This window comes from Larus michahellis, chromosome 2 (assembly GCF_964199755.1).
Source record: "Larus michahellis chromosome 2, bLarMic1.1, whole genome shotgun sequence".
Lineage (NCBI taxonomy): Eukaryota > Metazoa > Chordata > Aves > Charadriiformes > Laridae > Larus > Larus michahellis.
Genome location: NC_133897.1, coordinates 56521279 through 56543653, shown reverse-complemented (window position 1 = coordinate 56543653; position 22375 = coordinate 56521279). Strand labels below are relative to the sequence as shown.

The 22375-nt window shown below is 40.0% G+C and overlaps 2 protein-coding genes across 3 annotated transcripts; one reads left to right on the top strand and one right to left on the bottom strand.

Annotated features, from left to right (window-relative positions):
• The first annotated feature begins 511 nt into the window (after nt 1–511).
• On the top strand, nt 512–15822 carry LOC141738338 (mediator of RNA polymerase II transcription subunit 1-like). Its single transcript, XM_074573535.1, has 17 exons — nt 512–566; nt 1202–1305; nt 2412–2496; nt 2866–2920; nt 3383–3515; nt 4596–4624; nt 7040–7111; nt 7206–7280; nt 8235–8305; nt 9434–9499; nt 9931–10039; nt 10778–10902; nt 11273–11385; nt 13158–13353; nt 13688–13783; nt 14223–14331; nt 15462–15822. Exons 1-17 carry the CDS (start codon nt 512–514, stop codon nt 15820–15822), a joined length of 1854 nt encoding a protein of 617 aa, XP_074429636.1.
• YAE1 (YAE1 maturation factor of ABCE1) lies at nt 14427–21953 on the bottom strand. 2 transcript variants are annotated; one of them, XM_074575581.1, is made up of 4 exons: nt 21305–21953; nt 20212–20529; nt 18476–18597; nt 14427–18057 (listed from the first exon to the last, which is right to left on the bottom strand). In XM_074575581.1, exons 2-4 carry the CDS (start codon nt 20326–20328, stop codon nt 17634–17636), a joined length of 663 nt encoding a protein of 220 aa, XP_074431682.1. In that variant the 5' UTR covers nt 20329–20529; nt 21305–21953; the 3' UTR covers nt 14427–17633. The 2 variants fall into 2 exon arrangements, with proteins under 2 accessions (XP_074431682.1, XP_074431681.1); XM_074575580.1 differs by having other exon boundaries at nt 21392–21953.
• Between the last annotated feature and the right edge of the window lie 422 nt (nt 21954–22375).

Genomic DNA, 22375 nt, shown 5'->3' with positions numbered 1-22375 from the left:
ACACTGCCATTGTGCACTGATTCCTATGTACAAGGAGGTGGTCACCAACATGAGGTGGTCACAAAAGGATGTGCAGATACAATGCAAACATTATGTATAGATATAGTATTTTTTCTTTTTTTTTTTTTCCCTTCCACCCCTGAGCTACACTAAAAGCTCCCTTATGGAGTGCTGCCCTGTTTTGCTGAGTGACTGTTGCTATCACCCTGCCTTTGTCTCTGAGTTAAGTTGAGTCTTTTCCTGAGAGTGCTACATGAAAAGATGGGGACAGACATTATGCCTTCTCCTTAGGACTTAGATGTAGAAGAGCATGACTGACAGGGTGCCTCACCCCTTCTAAAAATTAACAGAGGCGAGAGGTAATGTTGCTGTGCCTATCAAGCTTCTCAAGTTCAAACACTAACCCCTGGGGACCAGTTTTGTGAGGGAGCAAGCCTTCTGCCTTGCATAGCACCTGTGGGTGCTGTGGTGCAGGTGCTACAAGTAGGAGCCCTGGTTTCTTGTGGTGCGGATGGAGATGGAGGTACAGGGTGGGCTGTGGCCCTTCTGTAGGCATCAAAGCAAGGGTGAGTGGGAACATTAGTGGGAGTGTTTTCCCCAGTAGGGGTGCTTGCAAGAGCTGGTTGGGGTCCACTGCTTCCCCTTTCTCCAGCTGGTTGAGGTGGCCTGCTTCATAGGGAACTGTGGTTTCTGATCTTTTGTCCTCCCGGCAAGAGAAAGATGCTACCAGCCCCCGCTCACCATCCATGCTTGGTATATGCAAAGGACATAGAGGTCCCTCTCCTAGTCTGTCTCCCTCTCCTGCCCCTCTGCAGTGGTGCTAGCTCAAAGGGGACAAACTGCTGTGGCAGTTGTGCCCCCTACGTCAGACAAGAACTTTGCAATATTTCTTCTGGTGCTAAGGGGCAGAGCAGAGTAGGTGGCATGTTGCAGGGACTCAGTTTCCTCTTATAAATCAGTCTGGAGTTTTCCTGTCTCGGGCTGATGTATTAGGAAGTTCACTGCAGGTTTATTCCTGATGGAATTAGTGATTATGGATGTACCACTTCTCAGCAAAAAACTTTCTTTGAGCCTCTGGATTCTGTGTAAGGCCAGAAAGAATACTTATAAGGAGACTGATAATGGCCTGAACATGTTCCTTCTCCTGTCTGCATTCTCCTTCCTTGCCGTTATATTTAGAATATTTTGACATGTTTTTCAGGTGCTGCAACAGCTACTTCTACAAATGCTTTAATGGAACGGTTGCATTTAAAATACCAACAAAAACCATGGAGTGAAACTCTGAAACTTGTTCGTGTTTGCATGGTAAGAATGGCAGATTAGGTGAGAGAAGGATATGTAGTGTAAGAGCAGGTTGCCAAGATAGTTCAAAAACTGCTTGACTAAAAAAAAAACCCCAAATTCCAAAAACCTGGCGCCTGTTATAGCCTGGCTCCTGATTTTTTTTACAACAGTGGATAATAAAAGTTTCCTGCATTATGTTAATACTTCAGAGGTTGTTTCTTGCATAATTTTAACTCTTCATGAGTTAGCACTGGTTGTCTAATACTTTAGGTTACTTTCCATTCATTATCATTAGTACATTCATAGTATGTAAAGACTATTTCTTGCCCATAGGACTGGGAGAAAAGACTTTTTCAGAAACTGACATGAAACCTGCTATCTAGACTCTCTCCTGCTGTGATATACCTTAAGTCATTCCATGCTTCCCACCCGTCCAGTAGCTAATTATATTTAAGAATCATCTCTGTAAAAAGCAGATTAGCACAACTGCTGTGAGCTTAGTATAAAAAGTCCCATTTCTTTCTATGCTTCATTTTATAAATGCTTAACTAAAGCCTTACTCTGAAAACAACATCCTGAGTTTGAACATAGTGAAAACTTTTCAGCAGTGAAGGTTCTTTGTGAATTGAAGTGCAAAGTATAAGTTTTCAGACAAGAGCTAGAGGAGAAGCTGTGAGAGTCTGCTTGCTACTTAAGTTAATATCTTCAGCTGAAACTTGCACCCTGAGTCTAACCAAGTACACCTGTGGCACTTACTGATCTCTCCTTTTCACTTAGGCAGATTCCTCTTAAAATAAAAATCTAGGTATTTCTTAGTTGATCTCTAGTATCACGGTGAAATTAGCTGACATAGCTTGTGTTCAGCTCAATGAAAAGGGAATGGTGAGCCACTTCCTGCTCCAAAGGCCTCTGATATATAATTACTGCACAATAGGGTCTTCTCAAATCCATTCAGTGCTGCCACTTTAGAGATAGCTACAATCATAGGTCACCTCTATGTTAGACAAAAAATAAGTAGTGTTTTGTTGTACTGGGCATCGGTGTTCTGTGTCACATGCAGCAATATTCCCCTTTGGCTAGTAATTTAAGGTGTCTTTCTCTGTCTCTTGTTTTCACAATTGTGCTAGGATAAGCCACTTCAACGGCCTGACAGTAATACTCCAGATGGTCCATTGCTCTCTTGTATGGAGAAGATACAGAGGGCGTTACATGGTAATGAGCTGTCAGATAATTCAAAGTGTATTTTTTAATATTCTGTGGAAAATACCCATCCTTCTCTATTGGTGATGTTGTGCACAAAGGGGTTAAATGTACAAACACAGAGGTGGATGTAAGACAAGAGACTTGTGACTCATTTTTGGGCTAAGCCTTCAGGCTATAGCTATTCTCAAAGTCTGAGAATAAGCTCTACCCAGCACAGCACTGGTTAATCATAGGGTAATAGTTGTCGTTAATAACAAGAAGCCATGCAAGAGATGCTATTTTCTTATTACCTAAATTAATCCTGTAAAGCAGGATAATACCGGTTCTACTTCTTGATCATTGCAGCCTGATTAAATAACATTTCTGTTTTTTTTGCAGCTAAATCTTTGTTTTCTGTGATGAACAGATTGGAATCTTTATCCAAACAAAAAGGGTAAGTTTGTTTATGAATAAATGCAAATAAGCAAGCATGGCCCCAAGTCCAGTGAGGAATACCATCTGGATGGCTTGTCAACAATGATTTTTTTTAACTTGGTATTCTAATGGAGTGTATTACTTGGAATGGGCATAAATGCCTATTTTGATTAGCCCTTCTGGAGGAGGTTGTTGGGTGAAGAGAGGGCATGCGTGCCTAGGTCCCAAAGCTACAAACTGAGGTAAATAGTTTTCAGCAAACCAACATGCTAACGCAAAGAGCAGAGCACAAATATACTGCCTGGTCAGATAGTTTTCAGAAGCTGAGCCAAGGAAGAGTTATTTTTGAAGCATCCCTGGTGTCTCTTCCCACGACCAAGTAAACTATACTCATTTCCTTTCTTCATGTGACAGAATTTTTAGATATACAAGCCTGTTTGTTTTTTTTTTTTTTCCTTTTTTCTCTTTTCCCTCTCCACAGGCTTAATGCTCATGTTAGCCCCAGTGGGACTGCCTGCTACATAACATCGAGCATGTTTTATATAGAAGTTCAGCTGGAGAAGGATGGAGAGGTGATGGATGTAAAGTTGGCTCACCTTGGAGAAGATCCTGTGGTAAAGTTAATTTTCTCTGTCTCTCACCTCCCACCTGGCCTCCAGCTGCCATGTCAGAAAGTCTTTGGCTTCCTTTTGGTCTTGTCACACCTGCCAGCCTGTGCATGGCACTAGTTACAACTTTAGGCATTTGAATCTCTCACCTAGACACACAACTTGGTTACAGATATTAAGTACTGTAGCGCTAAATATTAAGCTAAACTCAGCTGACATGCCCACCTTCCAACAACTTTGTAGTACCCAGCATAAATATTTGTATTCTCACGCTTCAATGTTATTATATACAGTAAATAACAGGGTCTTAAAATATTTTCCTACCAAGGTGTAGGGCAATGTATATTCCCAATGGATGTCTCGGAGCTATTACCAGAGGTTATGTTTTCCTTTTGTATTCTTTAGGAGTATGTGCATTCCTAGGAATGGGGATGTTTTTCTTGCAAAATTTTTCATTAAAATAATTGCAAAATATCACTCTGCAGTTCACATACCATGTTCTGCAGTCATTCAGTGTTACAGACAATCCTTCAGATCAAAAATATAACAACAAGCTGTTGCAGGGGGGTGGGGGGTGGGTAGAGCATAAACTCTGATTTTTGTCAGTAAGTATCCAAATTGTTACATTAATTTGGAGTTAATCTAGTTCCTTTTTTTCCAGTTGCAGTCAGGCCAGGAATTTCAAGTTGTTCTGTTTAACCAGCACAGGGCTGTTGATCAGTGAGTGCTGGACAATATTAGGATATTAGTAGGATAATAATATCCGGAGAATTTTAGCACAGTAAATGCCAAAAAAAGAAAAACTGGCAAAGGTGCAATTTTTTTTCTGGAAAGAATTTATCAACAGGCTATTTCTGTTAATTTTATCCTCTTCCAAGAGCCTTTGTTCTTTTAATTATTATATTAATATTATGTTTTAACTACTGTATCATTAGTCTGGGTTTTGTTGGTTGGAGGTGTTTTGTTTTTTTTTTTTCAAGCTAGCCATTCAGCTAATTAAAAGTAATGGGGAACAATCTTATCTTTACCAATGAAATGCTTTTAAGATGGCAAGAAACACGAAACTCCTCTCTCTTATTCCTGTAGGTTTGTGATGACCTGGTACAGCATCTAAGGTAAAGACGCAGTGCAGAGTTTCTTGTTGAACGGAAAGTAATTCCCCAGTCTTACGTTTCTCTGAATGTTATGGAGAAGTTAAGGCTACAATGGTTTCAGTATAAGAACTAAAGAAAAAAAAAAAGAAAAAAAGCAAGAACTAGGGAACAATAATACAATAACATGAATCTAGAAAACAACAGAAGAACTGACATATTTTTGGATTTTATTTTATGTGGGAAGTTGGTTTCAGTGCTCCATATTGGAGGTCGGTGGTTGTTGTAACTGTTATTACCTGCTTCTAATTTGTAAATTCAAGGCTAAGACTGCAGCAAATATAATTTTGAAAAGATAATGCCAGGCATTACTTATTTCTCATGTCATTCCATTGAAAACAGCTAAATTGCATCTCCTTCAACGGAGCGAGGGGAAAGAGTAATCCCCAGTAGATTGGCTGTAGCTGCCAGCTGAACACAACCTTTGAATGCTCTCATTTCTGTTGATTGCAAGAATACAGAACTACTTGGACCCGTAATTTTGGAAATGGTCTGATGATGACAATTCAGAACTGGCAGATTTACAGATCCGAATCAGATACTACTTTTCCCCTTCTCTTTCCATCGTGTACTAAATAGTCTTGGTATTGTCCTTATGCAAATGTCTTAACTACATGTCCTTCAAGATTCTGTCACAGCAATGAAAGCAAGGTGATATCACAAGGCCTGTTTTTCTTTGCAAATGTGTAGGAAGAGATGTTACTTTAATTTTCTCATGTACTAGCAGGGCACGATATATATACATATATATATAAAATTTATTTATATTTATAGATTTTTGTTTTTATTTTTATATATATATAAAATTTATTACACCATTTTCTTCTGTCTGAATAGTTGCTGTTCCAGGTCAGGTCATCACATTAAAAGTCCATTTAGAAATTCGCCAGCCAGTATGATCAAGGTTCCAGGTTTTACTAATAATGAGTATATTTAAGAAATTGGATTCTTATGTAAATACTGTCAGAACAGTTGAAAGGGAAGGTATTGAGAGAAAGGATAATCATTGACCTTGCATATTTCATCTCTCTTCTATGTGGACCTGTAATCCGTCAATTTTTCCAGCTCGCTCTTTCCTCAGAAATGAAGTTATATTAGCTTTATGGATGTAAACAGCTATGTCTTAAACCTTTAACTTGCATTTTGCAAGGTTTTTTGACTCCTAGTGATGTTAACTGTTAGGAATTTGGCTCTGAGTGATGGCATATAGTTACCATTGGCACTCTGGGTACTACTTGTCTGCCTTACTGTTTTTGTTAGATTTGGTATGAAGTGCAAGTATCCCTTCCACACATCTTCGTGTAGTATTTTTTTTTTTTAGTTGTAAGGCAGTTTATTAAATGTGTAATGTTTCCTGTGAGTCTCAAAGTAACTAAAATTATGATGAGCCAGTCAGCTAATGCATAGGCTGGTCCCATGCCTGCTTCCCCCCCCTTTTGCCTGCTTCCCCCCCCTTTTGCCTGCTTCCCCCCCCTTTTGCCTGCTTCCCCCCCCTTTTGCCTGCTTCCCCCCCCTTTTGCCTGCTTCCCCAGTAGTCCGGTTGGAAAGGGTCATGGAATGGCTGAGCGATCTGCTTAGGTTTTTTGTTTGGAAAGAATTTGTCCCAACGTGACAGTCCAGGCAGGCTTATTTGGTGTCTCTGCTCGTCCACATTACAGCCACATCTGCGTGGAAAGGGAAGGTACATCTTCTTCAGTACAGCACTCTGTGTGATTACAGCACTAGAGAGTTTAGTAAGGCTTGTAAAATCCACTTAAAATCCACTTAAGCAGGTGAATAAATACCTGGTGGGTAAGACCGAGTAAAACTCCAGGCTATCACAGCCAGTCAGAATCTGCAGGAATTCTGGGTTTTGAGCAGTCAGAACTTCATAAACTTATGCAAGCCACTTGTCCCCTCTTCTTTTTTTTGATTGATGTATCTATCGATTGTATTTAAGATCTGTCTCTCTCACAGGGTGCAATATTAATACAATCCTTGATATTTTGATGAAAAGAACAATGTACAAGTGCATTGTATCAGGAAAGTGTTACTACATGACTAGCTTTATTGGAACATCAGAAAAAGTACTTTGCAGCTGATAAACTGTCACATTTGTGTATCATGCACACCTATTGCTTTCAGTAGTGCATATTTAACCAGTGTTAGCTATAATTACATCACTGGTTTTTTTTGGTTTTTTTTTTGCAAAAGAGCCAAGGATTCACATTTCCTGGTATCTTCTAAGAAAATTTAAAAGCAGTACTGCTACTTGCCAGATCTGATAAGGAGGGGGCCTATGTCACTCTGAAATGATGCTTTTTTTTTAGCAAGTTAAATATAAAAGGCTTATTATCCATCTCATTTAGTAGTGTGACAGCAATTGTTTCTTTTTGGTAGGATGAAGAACTATGATGCCTTTGGAAAGAGTCTAGAAGACCTGTCAAATCTGTATCAAATTCCAGGAAACAGGTTGCACCTAGGTTTTGCTTGAAAAACTTCTAAAATCCATAGCCTAGCTTTTGTTTACCTACAAAAATAATCATTTGTCTTCTCTCTCTCACAGTGAAATGCAAGCTAAGGGGTACTTTGCCTTACAGGCCCTTGAAAAAGATCTTTATTCAATGTCTCTTCTAGACAGGTAACTTGAACTCTACCTCTTTCTTCCTTTCCCTCCACCCCCACCCCTTCATTTCACTAAAAAACAAGTTAACTGATCTAATTATAGAGCAGGATGTGGAAGGCTAATGAGTTTTCTCCCAGTGGAAGGCTTGAAGCCTTTCAGCAGTTTGCCAACCCCAGGCAGGCCAAACAAGATGATCTACTGAACTCCTGAGCTTTATCTAAGAGACTTGCTGAGAAACTGGTTGGTTGCAGAGCTTGGGGGTGTGTGCATGTGACCACCCACTGGGAGCAAACTAGGTGCATCTGAAAGTCGGCAGTCCTGTTTAGATCTCCCTGTGGCAGAAGTAAAATATACCTTTTGGGGTCCTGCTGTTTGGATATCTCCCTTTGTGCTCAGGTTTTAGATCAGAAGTAGTGGATGCTAGTTTTTTCTCCTGCCTTTCCTCTTCTCATTTCCCCTTTCAAAGAGTGGGATTACAGATAAGTGGGGAACAGATTTTCCTAAACACTCTGGTAATTGTAGAATGATTTTCATTCTTTTCAGAAAATCAGAGATGAGGGCAATGCTTTCCTTCTGGATTTTTGAAGCATCTTTTTGATATCTTGCCTATTAAGTACTCTTGGCAAGTGTGGCTTTCTGTAACTTGAAACACACTCCTTGCTTATTTTTGTTCAGTGTTGCCTTATGAAGCAGATCCCAATATTTTTGTCCCCCTTCGTTTCTGGTAAATAGCACATCAAATTGCAACATGAAACAGTTCAGATACAGGGTTAAAACTGGAAGCCCAAGTCCTAGGAGTAATGCAAGAGTGGAACGAAGGTGTTTTGGAAGCAGTCATAACAAATGGAGACACCATCTACTTCCAAGAAAGCATCGTCTCCCTTTGATTAAGGCTGCAAATTATCCTTTACATTAGCCTAGCTAGCACTGCAACGCAGAAAACACTAATCAAGATGTGTTTTGAACTAGAACACAGGATGTAAACAGAGTTACTGAAGTACTTCATGGAAAAGTAGGACACCTGGTGCCAAGAACTGGAGGTGATTTTCTTTTTTTCCTTTTTCGTGGATTCAAAGAATTGTAATTAAAAAACCCTACTGAGTTAATCCTCGTTTACAGTAAAAATCCTCTATTATCCTCTTTATCAAGTAGTGTAGCGATAGGATGAAAGGTAATGGTTTTAAACTGAACGAGGGTAGATTTAGATTAGATATTGGGAATAAATTATTTACTGTGAGGGAGGTGAGGCACTGGAACAGGCTGCCCAGGGAAGTTGTGGATGCCCCATCCCTGGAAGTGTTCAAGGCCAGGCTGGATGGGGCTTTGAGCAACCTGGCCTAGTGGGAGGTGTCCCTGCCCATGGCAGGGCAGGGTGGAACTAGGTGACCTTTAAGATTCCTTCCAACTCTAACCATTCCATGATTCTAGTATAAATAAAATATGCTGTAGGGACTTACTGTGTCTGTATTCTCAGACGGCGTACAGACATACAGAAGGAGAAAACACAAAGAAGCCAGGTTGTTTATCAGCTACTGCGACACTGACTTTTCAGCAGCCTAAAAGGAAAGCCAGCAATATTCTGAGGTTATGTGGGAAACCACAGTTTGGGAGTAACCGTGAGATGACAGCGGTGGTAGCTGAGATAATACTCATGTTGCCTAAAAGGCAAATACAATCAGTTGCTAAGTATTTTGGCTGATGCACGTTGTCAGAAATGAGCTTCATCCATTAATGTGTTATAGTTCATAAAAATACTGCTAATGCATTCTACTGCTATCCTGTTGCACAGCTAGATTTGAGTGTCCCTTATGGAAGTATTACAGTTTTCCCTTCTATTTCTGACTAGTCACTGAAAGCTAGCAGTTCAGCTATTTTTAAGGCTGAACAACAGGTTACTGTGCAAGACAGAGAAACTTAATCTAATATTTTCAAAGATTTCTGATGACTTTATACACTGAGGGTTTAGCTGTTAAATGCTAAGAAAATGCTGTGATTTGAACACATCCTGTAATTAGAGATGTACTCTACTCTTATAAGGAATCCCCTTCTGCGCATCTATACTGTTCTTTGGGGTTTTTTTCCCCTTTGTGTCAAGATGCCTGACATGTTACCTCTATTGACATGTGTAGTAACCATTTTTTTTTTATTATATTTTTTTTATTCCTCAGCCACTCCTATGAACATTGAATTTTACATTTCTCCCTATCAAGTTTTGGAAGCAGAACTAAATCCCGGTAAAGCTAGAAAAGCAGAAATAACTAATGTGATAACTTTTTCAGCTCTACCTGTTTCATTAAGCAAAATTCATTAATGAAACTCAGAAATAAAATTTAAAATTCCAGTTTAGCAGATTGATTTATGTGATGCACTTTAATGCAATTATAACGTACATCAGGATACTACTTTCCCATTTCTTGGCTGTTGACCCAAATTGAAGTTGTTTGATCCATGTCATGGCATGTCCCAAAAGCAGGTATTGCTGTCATCACCATTGGGCAACTTTGGCCATTTGGGTGTGGTCTGTGCAAGCTTCTCTCTCCTTGCTGCCCAAGCCATTGTGGCTGTCAGTTGGCCCTGACCTTTACCTCACCATTGAGTGTTTTGTATGCATAGGATTAATCTATGCTGACGTGAGGAAAATGATGTGGTTATCTTTCTCCCTCAGATTCCCAGGTATGTGGAACAAAAGCAGTTGTGGCAGTTGAAGGCACAGATACGCTGCACAAACTTCCTCTTTCTCCACTGTTTGTAGATTCTCAAGCTGGAGAGGACGGGTGAGGCTCTGGACACTTCTCAATGCAGAAATGGATTTACAAGCCATTGGCACTAACCTCAGGATACCTTGCATTTAGCCTCTGCTAAAACAGGAAGCTCTGTTTTATTGATGGCATTATGCTCCACAGCCACACACTCTATAACCTGTGGCTTTTCCAGTTTTCCCAAATGGACTTTAAAGCTATTGTGTTCATATTTAACTGTGTTGGTTGTATTGAACTCAGGATTTATTCATAGATTTGAAGCCAGAAGGACCCACTGGAACAATATTATTTAACTCCCTATTATTCAACAAGCAACTCCTGTGTAGTTTCAGAATAAATAAAGCATATATTAAGGGATATTACACCTTAACTATACAAAATAGTTTGTCATCCCACCATGAATACTGACACCTCATTTCTCTCTACTGCAGTGGTAGGCTGGAGGGAAAGTCTGAAGTCGTTCTCCGAAATAAATCACTATAGAACAATTTCTAGCAACCATTCTTGTGTACTGTTTCTGGTGGCTCACTTTGCCTTTCTGCCAGTCTTAACATTAACCTTGTTTTAAAACATTACAGGCTATAGCTGTGCTTATAAAGCAAAACTTTTCTCAAGACAGAAAAAGTATGGAACGTAGTAAACCGCTGATAGTGGCCTTGCACTAAGAGTCCTTGATAAGTCAATTTCTGTAACAAGCTTTCATTTTGACTTGTTTGTTGTTTGGTTTTTGTTGTGTTTTTTTTTTTTTTCCAGCAACGCTGCTTTTTTGCCACTGACTGATGAACTCAGCATGGATTTGCCAGCTGCTTTTGTGTTGAAGTTCCACCAGCCTATTCCTATGTCCTCATCCAGTATTGAAGAGATACAGAGGCTCACAGGCATGTTATAATTGTTTCTAAGACTAAATACTTCTGTGACTATGCATTGCTCATTTGCTTTTTACTTCCCTGTGTTAATGTTCTAAGAGGAAAAACTGGTTTCTGGGGCAGAATGTGTTCTGTTCTATCAGTCCAAGTGTAACATTTTAGCAACCAGCGCAAACCACCAAAGTTCTAAAAAAGATATGACAATTGCAGGCAAAGCTCTTAAATACTCTACCTCAAATTCCCATTAACAAAAAAGGGAATAAGAAAGGAGATTAATGTGTTTTTTTTTTTTTTCTTTTCAAAACATTGGCTTTGTTTTTAATATAAGCTTTCGTGTACAGTCATAACCTAAATACCAATAAGAAAAATCATCTGATTTCAGGAATTCAGATTACTGGCTTGAAACTAGCTCCTCTATATGAGCTGATTGTTCAGGCTACCCTTCAAGAAAAATGCAGTGAAGACTTGTCTACACATAAATCCTGTTTCTTTGTGGTGAGTATAGCGTGCATTTGACACACACTTTGCCCTTTTGCAAGATATATACTGAATTATATTTCCCCATAAGCAAGCAATGCAGACTTCCCAGAATCCCAACAGTATTTAAATGCTCTTTAGGAAATAGTTCAAATTATTTATGAAATAATATTAGACCCTTTCAAGTAAGTGAGCTTCTCATCCTCATTAATGAAACACTGTGTGCATGCCTGCTGAAGTAATACCAATTTGTTTGTGTGTAACCCAAATATTTACTCTTCCAAAAATTGCTCAGAATTTCATCATTAATGCCTTAAAAAGAAGGAAACTTACTGGCTGGTGTGAGGACCAAGTCCCAAGATGGTACTTACCTAGATTTTTGAAGGTCTTTATCATGCTACAGGTCACGCTGCCTATCACACCATTTTAACAAAAAAGATTTCTTGATTAGATAACACCGAGAATACTGATTCCCTTTAAAGGGGCTGGTAGGAAGAAAAGTTTAAAGAATTACAACAATTACTATCTAAAACCATGGTTCCTTAACTGTAGAGAGCTTCCCTTTTAATAACTGTTTAATTAAAAAATATTTAATTTAGGCTGCATTAGATGTAGAGGAAAAGTTTTAGAATAGAAAATGGTGGCTAAGATGCTTTCTGCCAGACTTATGTGCAGAGCAACTACAAGACAAGCTTCAAAGATCTACTTTTTTTTTTTTTTTTTGCTAGGGAACATTAATTTTGCAATTCATGGCAACAAAAGCAGAGGGCACTTCTTTCTCTTCTACTAGCAGTGTTAGCAGAGCCCATTCCCTACATAGTTCTTGGACTTTGAGGTGGTGGTACAGAAGGTAGTAGTAAGTTTACACCATGCTAAAATAAGGTTTAGCGAAGCTCTCCTCAATAAAACCCATAAGATGGGATGAATTTTTCATTTCCATTAGATACACAGAAAAGGCTCTGTAACTCTTCAGCGACTCCCTAAAATGAGTACTTGCTGGGAGACTGTTTCCCTTCTGAGGTTAAAGATTTTATTTCTAGAAAAAAATTGCTAAATTGAATTCTAACCTTGAAAGGAATGTAGAAGAAACCCTTTTGCTCCATGAACACACGAGGAAAAGCTCTTTTATTCTGTTCTTCAGCTTAATGTAGACCCCGCTAATTAAGTGCCCTGCCCTGTTTTTAAGGTGACAGTCCCCATTTGGCATACTGAAGTAGGCAATGCAATACTGCACTTCTAATTTTGTCATAGAATCACTGTGAACATGGACAGGTGGCAATTTTTTCTTACTATCTCCTCTTCTCCTCCTCTTCGAATGAATCATCGGAAGATATTCTAACCAAATATGCGTCTCCAAAATAAGCAGTAGTGATGGATAGAGAAACAACATATGATGCCCAGAAGAGGTTTCAGGCAAAACTGCTATCCTACTTGTACAACTGTCAAGCAGCACTACTATGATATCCTTCTGAGAGAAAATCATGGTTGTTTACACTTCTATAGCGCACAGGGGTCTTAAGAGTAGTTGGAAGAATTGGTGGCACTTGAACTCGTGACCACTTGGCCTTAGGTATATTTGCATAATTTGGACGCATTTGGGAGGGAGAGTGTATCTCATTTAGCTTCCTATAAGGATTACATTTCTATTGAAGTGCAGAGAGACATGACGGACATGCTAGAAGTGTGTCTTCCAAAATTATTTTTGCTGTCAGATTGCGCAGTTGCCTGATGACATCAAGCTTTACTTTCTTGTTTTCAGTGCTTGAAATATCACCATATTTGTTGTTCAGTCTCTTCCAGATTGCCCAAAGCACTGTTACTTCATAAACAAGGGCTCAGAAAAATCAGATTTCGCAGGAGCCTTGGTCAGTAAAATCCCATTTAGCCATCCGAAGTGTGTGCCTGGCGTAATAGAGATTCTTCGACATCAAGTGGCATATAACAGTCTTATTAGCAGCTGCGTCTCTGAGAAGCATATACATGAAGGTAAGTTGTGTGGTTGGAAGTAATGGCAGAGTATTAGAGAGAAACCAGCTTCTAAGCTGTGTGTTAAGAGATTTACTGCTCCCTTGCCAAAGCTGTCAATACTTCTGGAGTATTTTAAATGATAAAAAAATCCTTAATTCCAGTATTACACTCTGAATGTATTTTTAAAAAAAATCTCCTAGGCCTGACACTTCTAAAGCATAAACTAAGTTGCCGAAGTAATGAGCAATTAGATTCTACTGTATCAATATTTTTAAAATTCTGGCATGTGATTCAGCCAAAAAGAGTCCAGGTTCAATAGGTGGATATCACTAAATAGTAATTTTATTTCTAGATGATTCAGAACTGCTTTACTTTGAAGTGGTACCACACAAGAACACCAGCTTTTCTGTCTTTTTCCTTCATCCCGTGAAAGAGAATTTAGCCTGTGGTACGTGTGGAATAATTGATACTGTCCTTTTCATTGGGCTGACAAGGGACTTGGTTCTACCTAGGCTCTTGCACCATGCTCAGTGGCAAGTACATTCTAAGAGCTACTCTCAATGGTGTACAACCCATGAAAAACACAAAGTAGCACTTGTGTATAAACCGCTTACTAAAAAGCGTTCTGTATTCAGCATAAAACAGAAAGTAAATGTAAATATTCGAGTCCTATTCTGTCTTGGCCTGCAGTTAATTAATAAATTGTAACTTCTACTATTTCTGATTTAAGTATATTAGAAAAAAGCAAGTCTTATGCCAGAGCATTGCTGCAAGCCCCTTCCCATCAACTTCAATCTTACCTCTCTTGAAGTATCAAAATGAGAGGGCAGTTTTCAATGTTTATAAAAATGTTTATTTTGAAATACTTATATTCTCTTCTTTCTTAGTGATAATTGATGTTATAACCTCCAGAGAAGTCCAGTGTCGCCTTCATTTAAATCCTCAAGATCCAACTCTAAATTCTAGTGACGATTTTATAACAAGAGCTGTGAAGCGGTAAGTAGTTTTATTTTATTTCATAACATTTGGAATGAACCTCAGATGTCCATTGAATGGAAATATCATGTGCGTTCACAATGCCATAAATTCAGCAACCAGAAAACTTCACTCTAGTAAAAAGTTATAATATAATAGTGACAATAAGCTACTTCAGTGTCTCAAGTATCTCCTTCAAAATTTTTAAACATTAATAGTCAGTGATAGTGTTCCTTTCTAGAAGAAAGCATGTGGGGCAGGGAAATGCTTCTGAATGAAGAGAGTTTAAAGATGCTTTTTTCTTTTGTAAATATGCTTCTCTGAAGACTCTAGCTGACAACAGTCTCCTTCCTGACTGGTGTAACTTAGAACAGCAGGGAAAGGACTTCTTCCACATCTACTTAATATCAATCAGTGCTTCTTTTCAGAAAGTGAGGTGTATATGGCATGTCTACAATGCCGTCTCTGGCTTGTTTTCTGAAACAAATTACAGGAGAGACAAGTTGCTGTGATATATGAACGTATGCCAGAGAAAGGACTGAGAGCACTAATTCATTTGGCATAAGCTAGTATATCTATTTGATGACAGCAAATTCAATAGAGGCTGCATTTTGAACCTGTTTAATTAGCCTGCCCTGTGTTAAGTGACAGAATACTAGATACTATTCCCGGAACCAGGTAACTGTGTTGTTAGAATGGAAAAAAGACTCCTCTAGTGTAGATAGTGTTTTTGAGAAGGTATGCTCTGTACACGTCTTATAAAATACACAAAAGTTACAATTATAAAAACTCAGCACAAATAAATATGTTTCAATAGTATTAGTTTAGGTTTTCATTAAAAGCACTCTTATGACTTTTTTTTTTTACCAAACCCTCCTACTTTTTCTATCAAAGCTCCTTTGCACTGCTAAGCTCAAAGACCCAGCACTTGATTTCATTGTGCCAACATATGTTTCTGGTATATCACATATCATTATATTGTAGTTACAAAGTCATGCCTATTAGGTTGTACAAGGCAAAAAGATGCGAGGTGCCAGTGCTGTTTGTCACACCTATCATTCCTGTGTCAGCCACAGTTTAAAAAAAAAAGAAATGCGTTGAAGAATGGATGAAGTCTGTAGTAGTGACTAATGTTTCATTTCCTCCTTCAGTTGCATGTCAGTCCCAGTTGTCATGAGAGCTATTTTCAGGAATGCTGCCAAGGTGAATGCTAAGAGCGAAACACAAGACATGGAAGCAGACGTGAAAAAAAACCCTGAACCATCATGTGAGCAAATTACAGATTCTAATAGTCTTGAAAAAAGTCTTCCTGTGGCTGGTCAGCAAGATTTGCTAGTGACAGATAAGCCAAGCATTACAGACACCCCAAAAGAAAATCTCTCTGCAGCTAAACTGGAAACTCTGGGTGGTAACACAGAAAAAAATAACCCCACAGTAAGCACAGAAGCTTTGGGCGCAGTGGAGGAAAGTAATTCCACAGCTAGTACAGAAGTTATTATGACAGATAAGTGAAACACACAATCTATTGTTTCATAATCAAAGAAGAAAGAAATATTTTCCCTGGCGCTGATTGCATTTGCAGAAGTAGTTGGAGGGAACTTGGCAAGCTCACTGTCTACTTAGTAATTTGTGAATGGAGTTTCCTTTTTGCATGTTATTAGATACATAGAAGTAACACTCTTGAATTTGCATTTTTAAACTTCCAAATTTGGAAAGTCTAACACTTCTCTAGTAACCTTTATTTTTGTCTGCACCACATTCTACCACAGTATGGAGGAAATTTGTCTAACAATACGTGATACAGGCACGCACTTGTAGAAAAGTAATGTTTATCCATGTCAGCATTACACTAAATAAAATGAAAAAAAGAAAGTTGTTTGAACAATTTTGTACGTATGTAATTAATGTAGACAGCCCTGTTTGTCCACTATTTCAGAAACAAGTTCAATAAGAGACTCTTAATTGCAGTTCTGCTTTCCCCTAATGAAGAAGTGGTACTGAATGGCAGCCAAACTGAGTCCACCAACTCTGTGGCAGGATAATAGAGCCTTTATTAAGAAAGTTGTAAACTCAGTCTCTGAAAATCAAGTCATTTTCACCTTAGCTTTTTTTCTGGGCTCAAACTATAAAACGCTCTTGTGATTTCATTTTCTTTTAAGTATAGTTAAGTTGGCTGTTCAAGAATTCAGTTCGTCTCTGTCTAGACCTGCTTTATCTCAGACATGAAGGAAAGTCGCAAGCAACTTAAAACAAGCAAATTCCTAACTTACTGTAAATCAGTTTAATTCGTGTAAAACAGAGATAGGTATTCACAAAGAGAAAGACTTCCTGACCAGAGCAATATGCAGCTACAGCTAAGGCAAACAAGAGGAAACAGAGTCAAATACAGAATGTTGGCAGAGAAATACAAAGTTGTCAGAAATATGCATGTGTGGCTAACAACATGTTTCCAAGAGAAGGTGAATAAGCCTGCCTTCCTTGAAGAGTTTGGGAAAAACACTACAGGAGTGAGGGAAAGAGTTCAGGCTAGAGGGACTGGCAAAATAAATAAAAAAATAACACAAGGAAGTTAATTAGACTGGAAACGTGTTCAGTGTGGTCTAACAGGGTAAGAGTAGATGGTCTAACAGTAAAACAATCCAATTGTCAGTAATCCTGCATTTGAAGAGAATGGTGTGTTTTCAGCAAAAGTTAAATAAATAGAACTGTATGAGGAGGAAAAAATAGTTTTTAACTGTGAAAGTGCACTGAATAGTGGTTACAAAAGATAAGAGGAAGGTTTTGACAAAAGGTGAAAAATTCCTGCATTTTATATAGTGACTAGAGTCACAGAACTGTAGCAAATCCCATTCTGTTTTGCATAGACATAGCATATTCTCAACAGCAGCTTATTGTACAAGAATAGCTTGTCCATAGCACTGGGCATTTGTTTCTTAGATATTAGAGGGGACCTATTTAGAGGCGATTTAAGGGAACTGCTCCATTTCCAAACTGCTGCCAAAGAGAAAGTGAAGGTGAAATGCTAGCTTCTGACACAGAACAGAAACATGCTTAGTAAATCTTTGTGGAGCTTTAAAAGTAATTTCCCCTTTCTGTGAAAGTTATGTTTAAGATTGAAAGCAAGAAGGTGGTTTTTTTGGTGGTTTTTTTTTTTTTTTTTTTGCCAAGAGCCAAAGCATGGTGAAGATTTACAGAAGTTACCTCTACTGGGAAGTATCAAAATCAGATTTCCCTAAAATGAAGCATACATCAGCCTGTACATGGTCCACAAACTGAGAATCAAATCCAGTTGAGAGAATTTTAAATACCACACAACAGAAAAACTAATGTTCTAGTTGCTGGACATGATGGAGTATATCCAGTGATAAGCCCAGTTGCTCTACTAGCCAAATAGTCTGCTTTTTAACCCAAGCAAGGGTTGACCTTTCAGGAGCTGTGCAGAGTTTTGCCTCGCCACACTGCAAGGAATCAACCTCACCATTATTTCGACAAATGTTTTCACCAAAGCTGCCAATGTCTTTGTGTTTTTCAGCTTTAACTTCATTGTACTCTGTCCCAGCTGGAGCTGTGTGATTAAGGTCCATGTCCTGAACAGAATCTAAAATTTGTCCGAGATGTGTCTGTTGTTCGATAGAATTCAGATGTTGAAGCACATCTTCTTCATGCTTTCCAATCACATCGAGAAGATTATTTATCTTACTTAAGGCAGAATCATGTCCATTAAGATGACACCAGGATAAGAGAGCACTGATAAATGAAGGAAACAAAAAAAAGCAAACAAGAAGTGATTACACGTATCCACACAGACTTCCAGTTGCTGAAGGGAGATAGCAACACGACAAGATATCTATACCATATAAATGTATATATGTTTCATTCGCGGTTTCTGGGCAATTCAAGCAGAACTGAATATTGAACTTAAAGATGTAGATTCAGCTAATTATCAAAGAGCAACCGAAAGACGATTTCTAACAATGATCACTCTACACCCAGGTAGGCAATTCACTGTATTCAAGACCTGAGAATTCTCAGGTTGCTCACTTTGGAAAGATTCACAATGCACTTTTTTTTTTTTGTATTAATTAAAACAAACCCAAACCTGCATGCATGCTCCTTCCATACACACCCTCCACAGGCATACAGCCTTAAAAAGTTTGTAACTTACTTCAGGGTTCCTCTGACCTGGCCGCAGCTAATCATCAGCTCAGCACCATGTCTATAACCTTGATTGAAGCCTTCTTGGAGTGCGAGTTCTTTCCCAGCCTCAATGCCATCCCTATAGCCTTCCTAAAATAGGAGTGATGAAACAAGCTGTTCACAATGTGAAAAATTTGATCTATGACAATGTCATAATGAAAAAGTTTGACCAAGTATTCAGTCTCTTAAATTACAACTTATAGGTTTGAACATCCTCCCAGCTACATACACCCATGCTGCCAAACCAAAACATGCTTTTTGCAGTGCTTTATGAGGTACTGACTTGTAAGATCAAGTTCTTTTCCGAAAGGATCCCTAGAAAGGTCAGAAAATGAGAAAAGTATTTTTAGAAACATGAAAAAAATAAGACAAGTCTGCAGGAAAGCACGTTTGCTTTTGTGATGACCAACCCCTATACGAAAAATTCCTATAAGAATAGCCTCATATGGTTTTCTAGACATTTACAAACAGATAGGCTGCAAAACTTCCTTTTTAGCAGAGGTACTCTCCTAGCCATAATCCATGTACCTTTACAAACCTAATTATTGAGCCTTGCTACTCTACTTGCCTGATTTCACTCAATTCAAGAGCTACATGGGAAAAAAGATGGTGATGGGAAGAGAGTCTCACACATACACATAACACTGAGATTGCTTTCTGGAAGAAACAGCTAACGACTGTAATGCAAATTCATTTCTTTATATTCTAATCACATTACTATATAACGCAGAATAATTCTTAACTTTTTTCACACCAAAATTGCAAGTTGTAAGAGTGAAAACTTCTATTTGCTCATGAGAGAAGAAAACTGGTTGCCTTGCTAGAGAAATAGCCAGGAATGAGAATGTTTCTTTATTTTGCTCAACATAAACCTCTAGCCTCAATAACATTTTATGATTTTGCAGTACCTACTCATAAAATACCAGAGGGATTTGTGTAAGAACACTAAAGAGCCCCTTAAGAAAACCAGTCTTTTCAAGGGACATAGATGCAGGAAACTTTTCCTTGGAGAATAATACAACAACGCTGTTGTAATACCCTTCCCCGTCAACAGCCTACACAACAGCTTCCATTCATGTTCTTCATCCAAATGCTGTTCACCCGTGAACAGACGAGCCCTACTGGCCCCACTGTATCTGTTGAAGTAACCTGGGTTTATGTACTTTCTTTGTTCCCTGTGGAATTCCAGGGAGGGAAGGGCTGCAGAAACAAGCTTTCATAAAATAAGTTTTTCACTGTGAGAATAAATAAGCCAAAGAACTACCTAGACCGCAACGTCCAATTGTGGTTCCACACGGAGTCACACATCTTAAATCTGACTGATGAAGAACTCTACTTAAAAATCCAAACATCTCGTATTTTTTTTTAATAGCACTGTTTAGCTGTGTTGCCCTACCTTTACTAATGGCATACCTACAAGTACGAAGCAAATAGCTCGCATCAGAATTTAGCACTGCCTTTCACAAATACACATGGTTGTACAGAGGGAGCCAATGACTTTTAGTAAAAAAGTACTTTGCTCTGATAGACTACTAGGATGGAGTTTATGTAAAATCCTGCTGCATTCAGAAGAACCTAAGCCACAATAACTTTTAAGCAGCCACTCTCAGCTTTCCCTTTAAATCAGCCATATGTGTATCAAGGTATGTATCAGTAAATCTAAAATGCTTAAAAAAGACAATTAAACCACTGTTATAGAAATACCTTCAATCTTTTTTTCATGGTGCTGTTCCATTCTTTCTGTAGTAGATACATCTCATCTGCTTCTTCATCAAATATATCCTCACTGGATCGGTTGACTGCAACTTGTACCCAGGACATAACAGCAGCGATGACTACGACCTCTGTTTATGTGGTAAAAAAATACTGAAAAACCTCCAAAAGTCCCTCTGGCTAAGTGTCAGACTAGCAGTATAGGCAAAAACTGTGAGTTCTGAAGAGAAGTCATGTACGGAGCTGATTATTCAACCCGTACATTCATTTCCACATGGAAAACGGATGCTGTTTACCATCTAGGCGCATCTGTCAAGAGAAAACAGTCAGATCATCAATGGTAAAGCAACTTCTGTCATTTATAAGGATAACTTAAGACACTATAGTTTCTTCCCTTCTTATGGTAGTGACACGCATATGCACGTCAAATTAGCATTTCTAAGTGTTGCTAGTACACGAACAGTAGGCAGAAACAACTTTATGGCTTGATTCTGATAGCAGCTGACAAATAGCCCCATATAGCCTCCATGCAGTGCATTGAGTTATCCGCATAGGCAGTCGCCTGCAGAGCTAATAACTGGCAAGGACTTTTCAGCTTTGATTTTCAGTTTTCTGGTTACGCCAAATACTTCAGCACCTTATAAATCTCGAGTAGAAATACCCCTTTATATTCTGAATAAAGAAGTAGATTGTTCTATGGCAGAGGGAAAAAAACATAATTGGATTATTTCACCTCTTCCACGGAAGAAAACCTTCATTTCATCAGTGGAAATTCTTACAACCCACAAATGCTGTCTCTTGCAGAGGCACCAGCGGCTCTCGGGGACCCGAGGGCCACAAGAGCCACCCCGCGCTCGCCCACGCTGCTTTTCCCGGGACGCGACCGGCTGGAGTCCCGCAGCCTGCAGGCTCCCTCCCTGCGGCCGGCCACAGCTGCGCCCCACCGGCCCCACTCCCCGCCACAACCTCCGCCGAGCCCGCAGGGCCGCCGCCGGCCAGGCCCTGACCGGCCATTTCACGGCCGGCCGCTCAGCCCGGCAGCTGCCCAGCTCCCCACAAGCGGGGAACCTTCCTTCTCCCCGACCTGGCGGCAGGCACAGCCTGCCCTCGCCTCTCCCGGCCGCTGCCCGGGGCCCCGCCGCCAGCGCAGCCCCGCGCCCCGTCCCCTCACCACAGCCGTCGCTCTAACGCCGCTCGCTGGGGGCCGCCATCTTGACTGAGGGCAAACTGGCTTCACCGCCGTCGGAAGCAATTAAGGGAGCGGCAGCCACGTTGGCCGAGGGCAAGCTCTGCTGAAGCCGTAGGTAAGCTGACGCCATCTTAACCAGCAGCTCCTTGGCTTCAAAGTCCGTCTGAGACACTGGAGGAGGGCGGCCATCTTGAGTGCGGGCGCAGCCTCGCATCCCTGTCAAGGAGGCGGGACGGGGTGAGCGGTCCGCTGGGCCCTCCTGCCGGCTGAGGGGTGGGGAGGAAGCCGGGCGCCGGCGGGGGAAGGAGCCGCTATTGTGAAGCCCTCTCCCGGCTCCACAGTGCCCTCAGGCCGGGGGTGGGGAGAGTATTTCCCGGGGCACCTTTCCCCGGGGCACAGAAGTTTCATCCTCTTTTCAGTCATAAGTTGTGGAATTTAAAAAAAAAAAAAAAATCTGCCTTGTTGGCTGCTGAATCCTCAAGGTCCTTGTGTGTCAGGCGTGCCCTTAAGCTGTCCTCTACAAGATTTAGGCATTACAATAATAAGTGCTTTTTAATATGAAAGGTGCCAGCAGGAGTCAAGTGTTTCATTGCTTGCTTCTATTAGAGAAAACACTAATATGCTTTTGACATAAATACAGCAGGATAAAGTGTTCGTCTCGGTGCATGCTGCATTTGGCTGATGAGCATAAGTTGGTTAATCTTCATAAACATACTATACACCACCCTTGAATGCAAGTTGTGTGTTTCTCCAAATTGCTAGCTCCTGTTACCTACAGTAAATGCCCTCGTGTACCGAGTGCTTCTGGGGGTTCCTGAGAGGGAGCACGTTTGCTCCTCGTCTGGAGAGGCTGGTTCCTCATTTACCCGGCTGGCCATGGTGCCACACTCATCCCCCGGCGGCTGCCAGGCGTCCCCCACCTCCTGTCCCAGGGATGGCTGGTGACATTCATCACAGCTGGGCTAG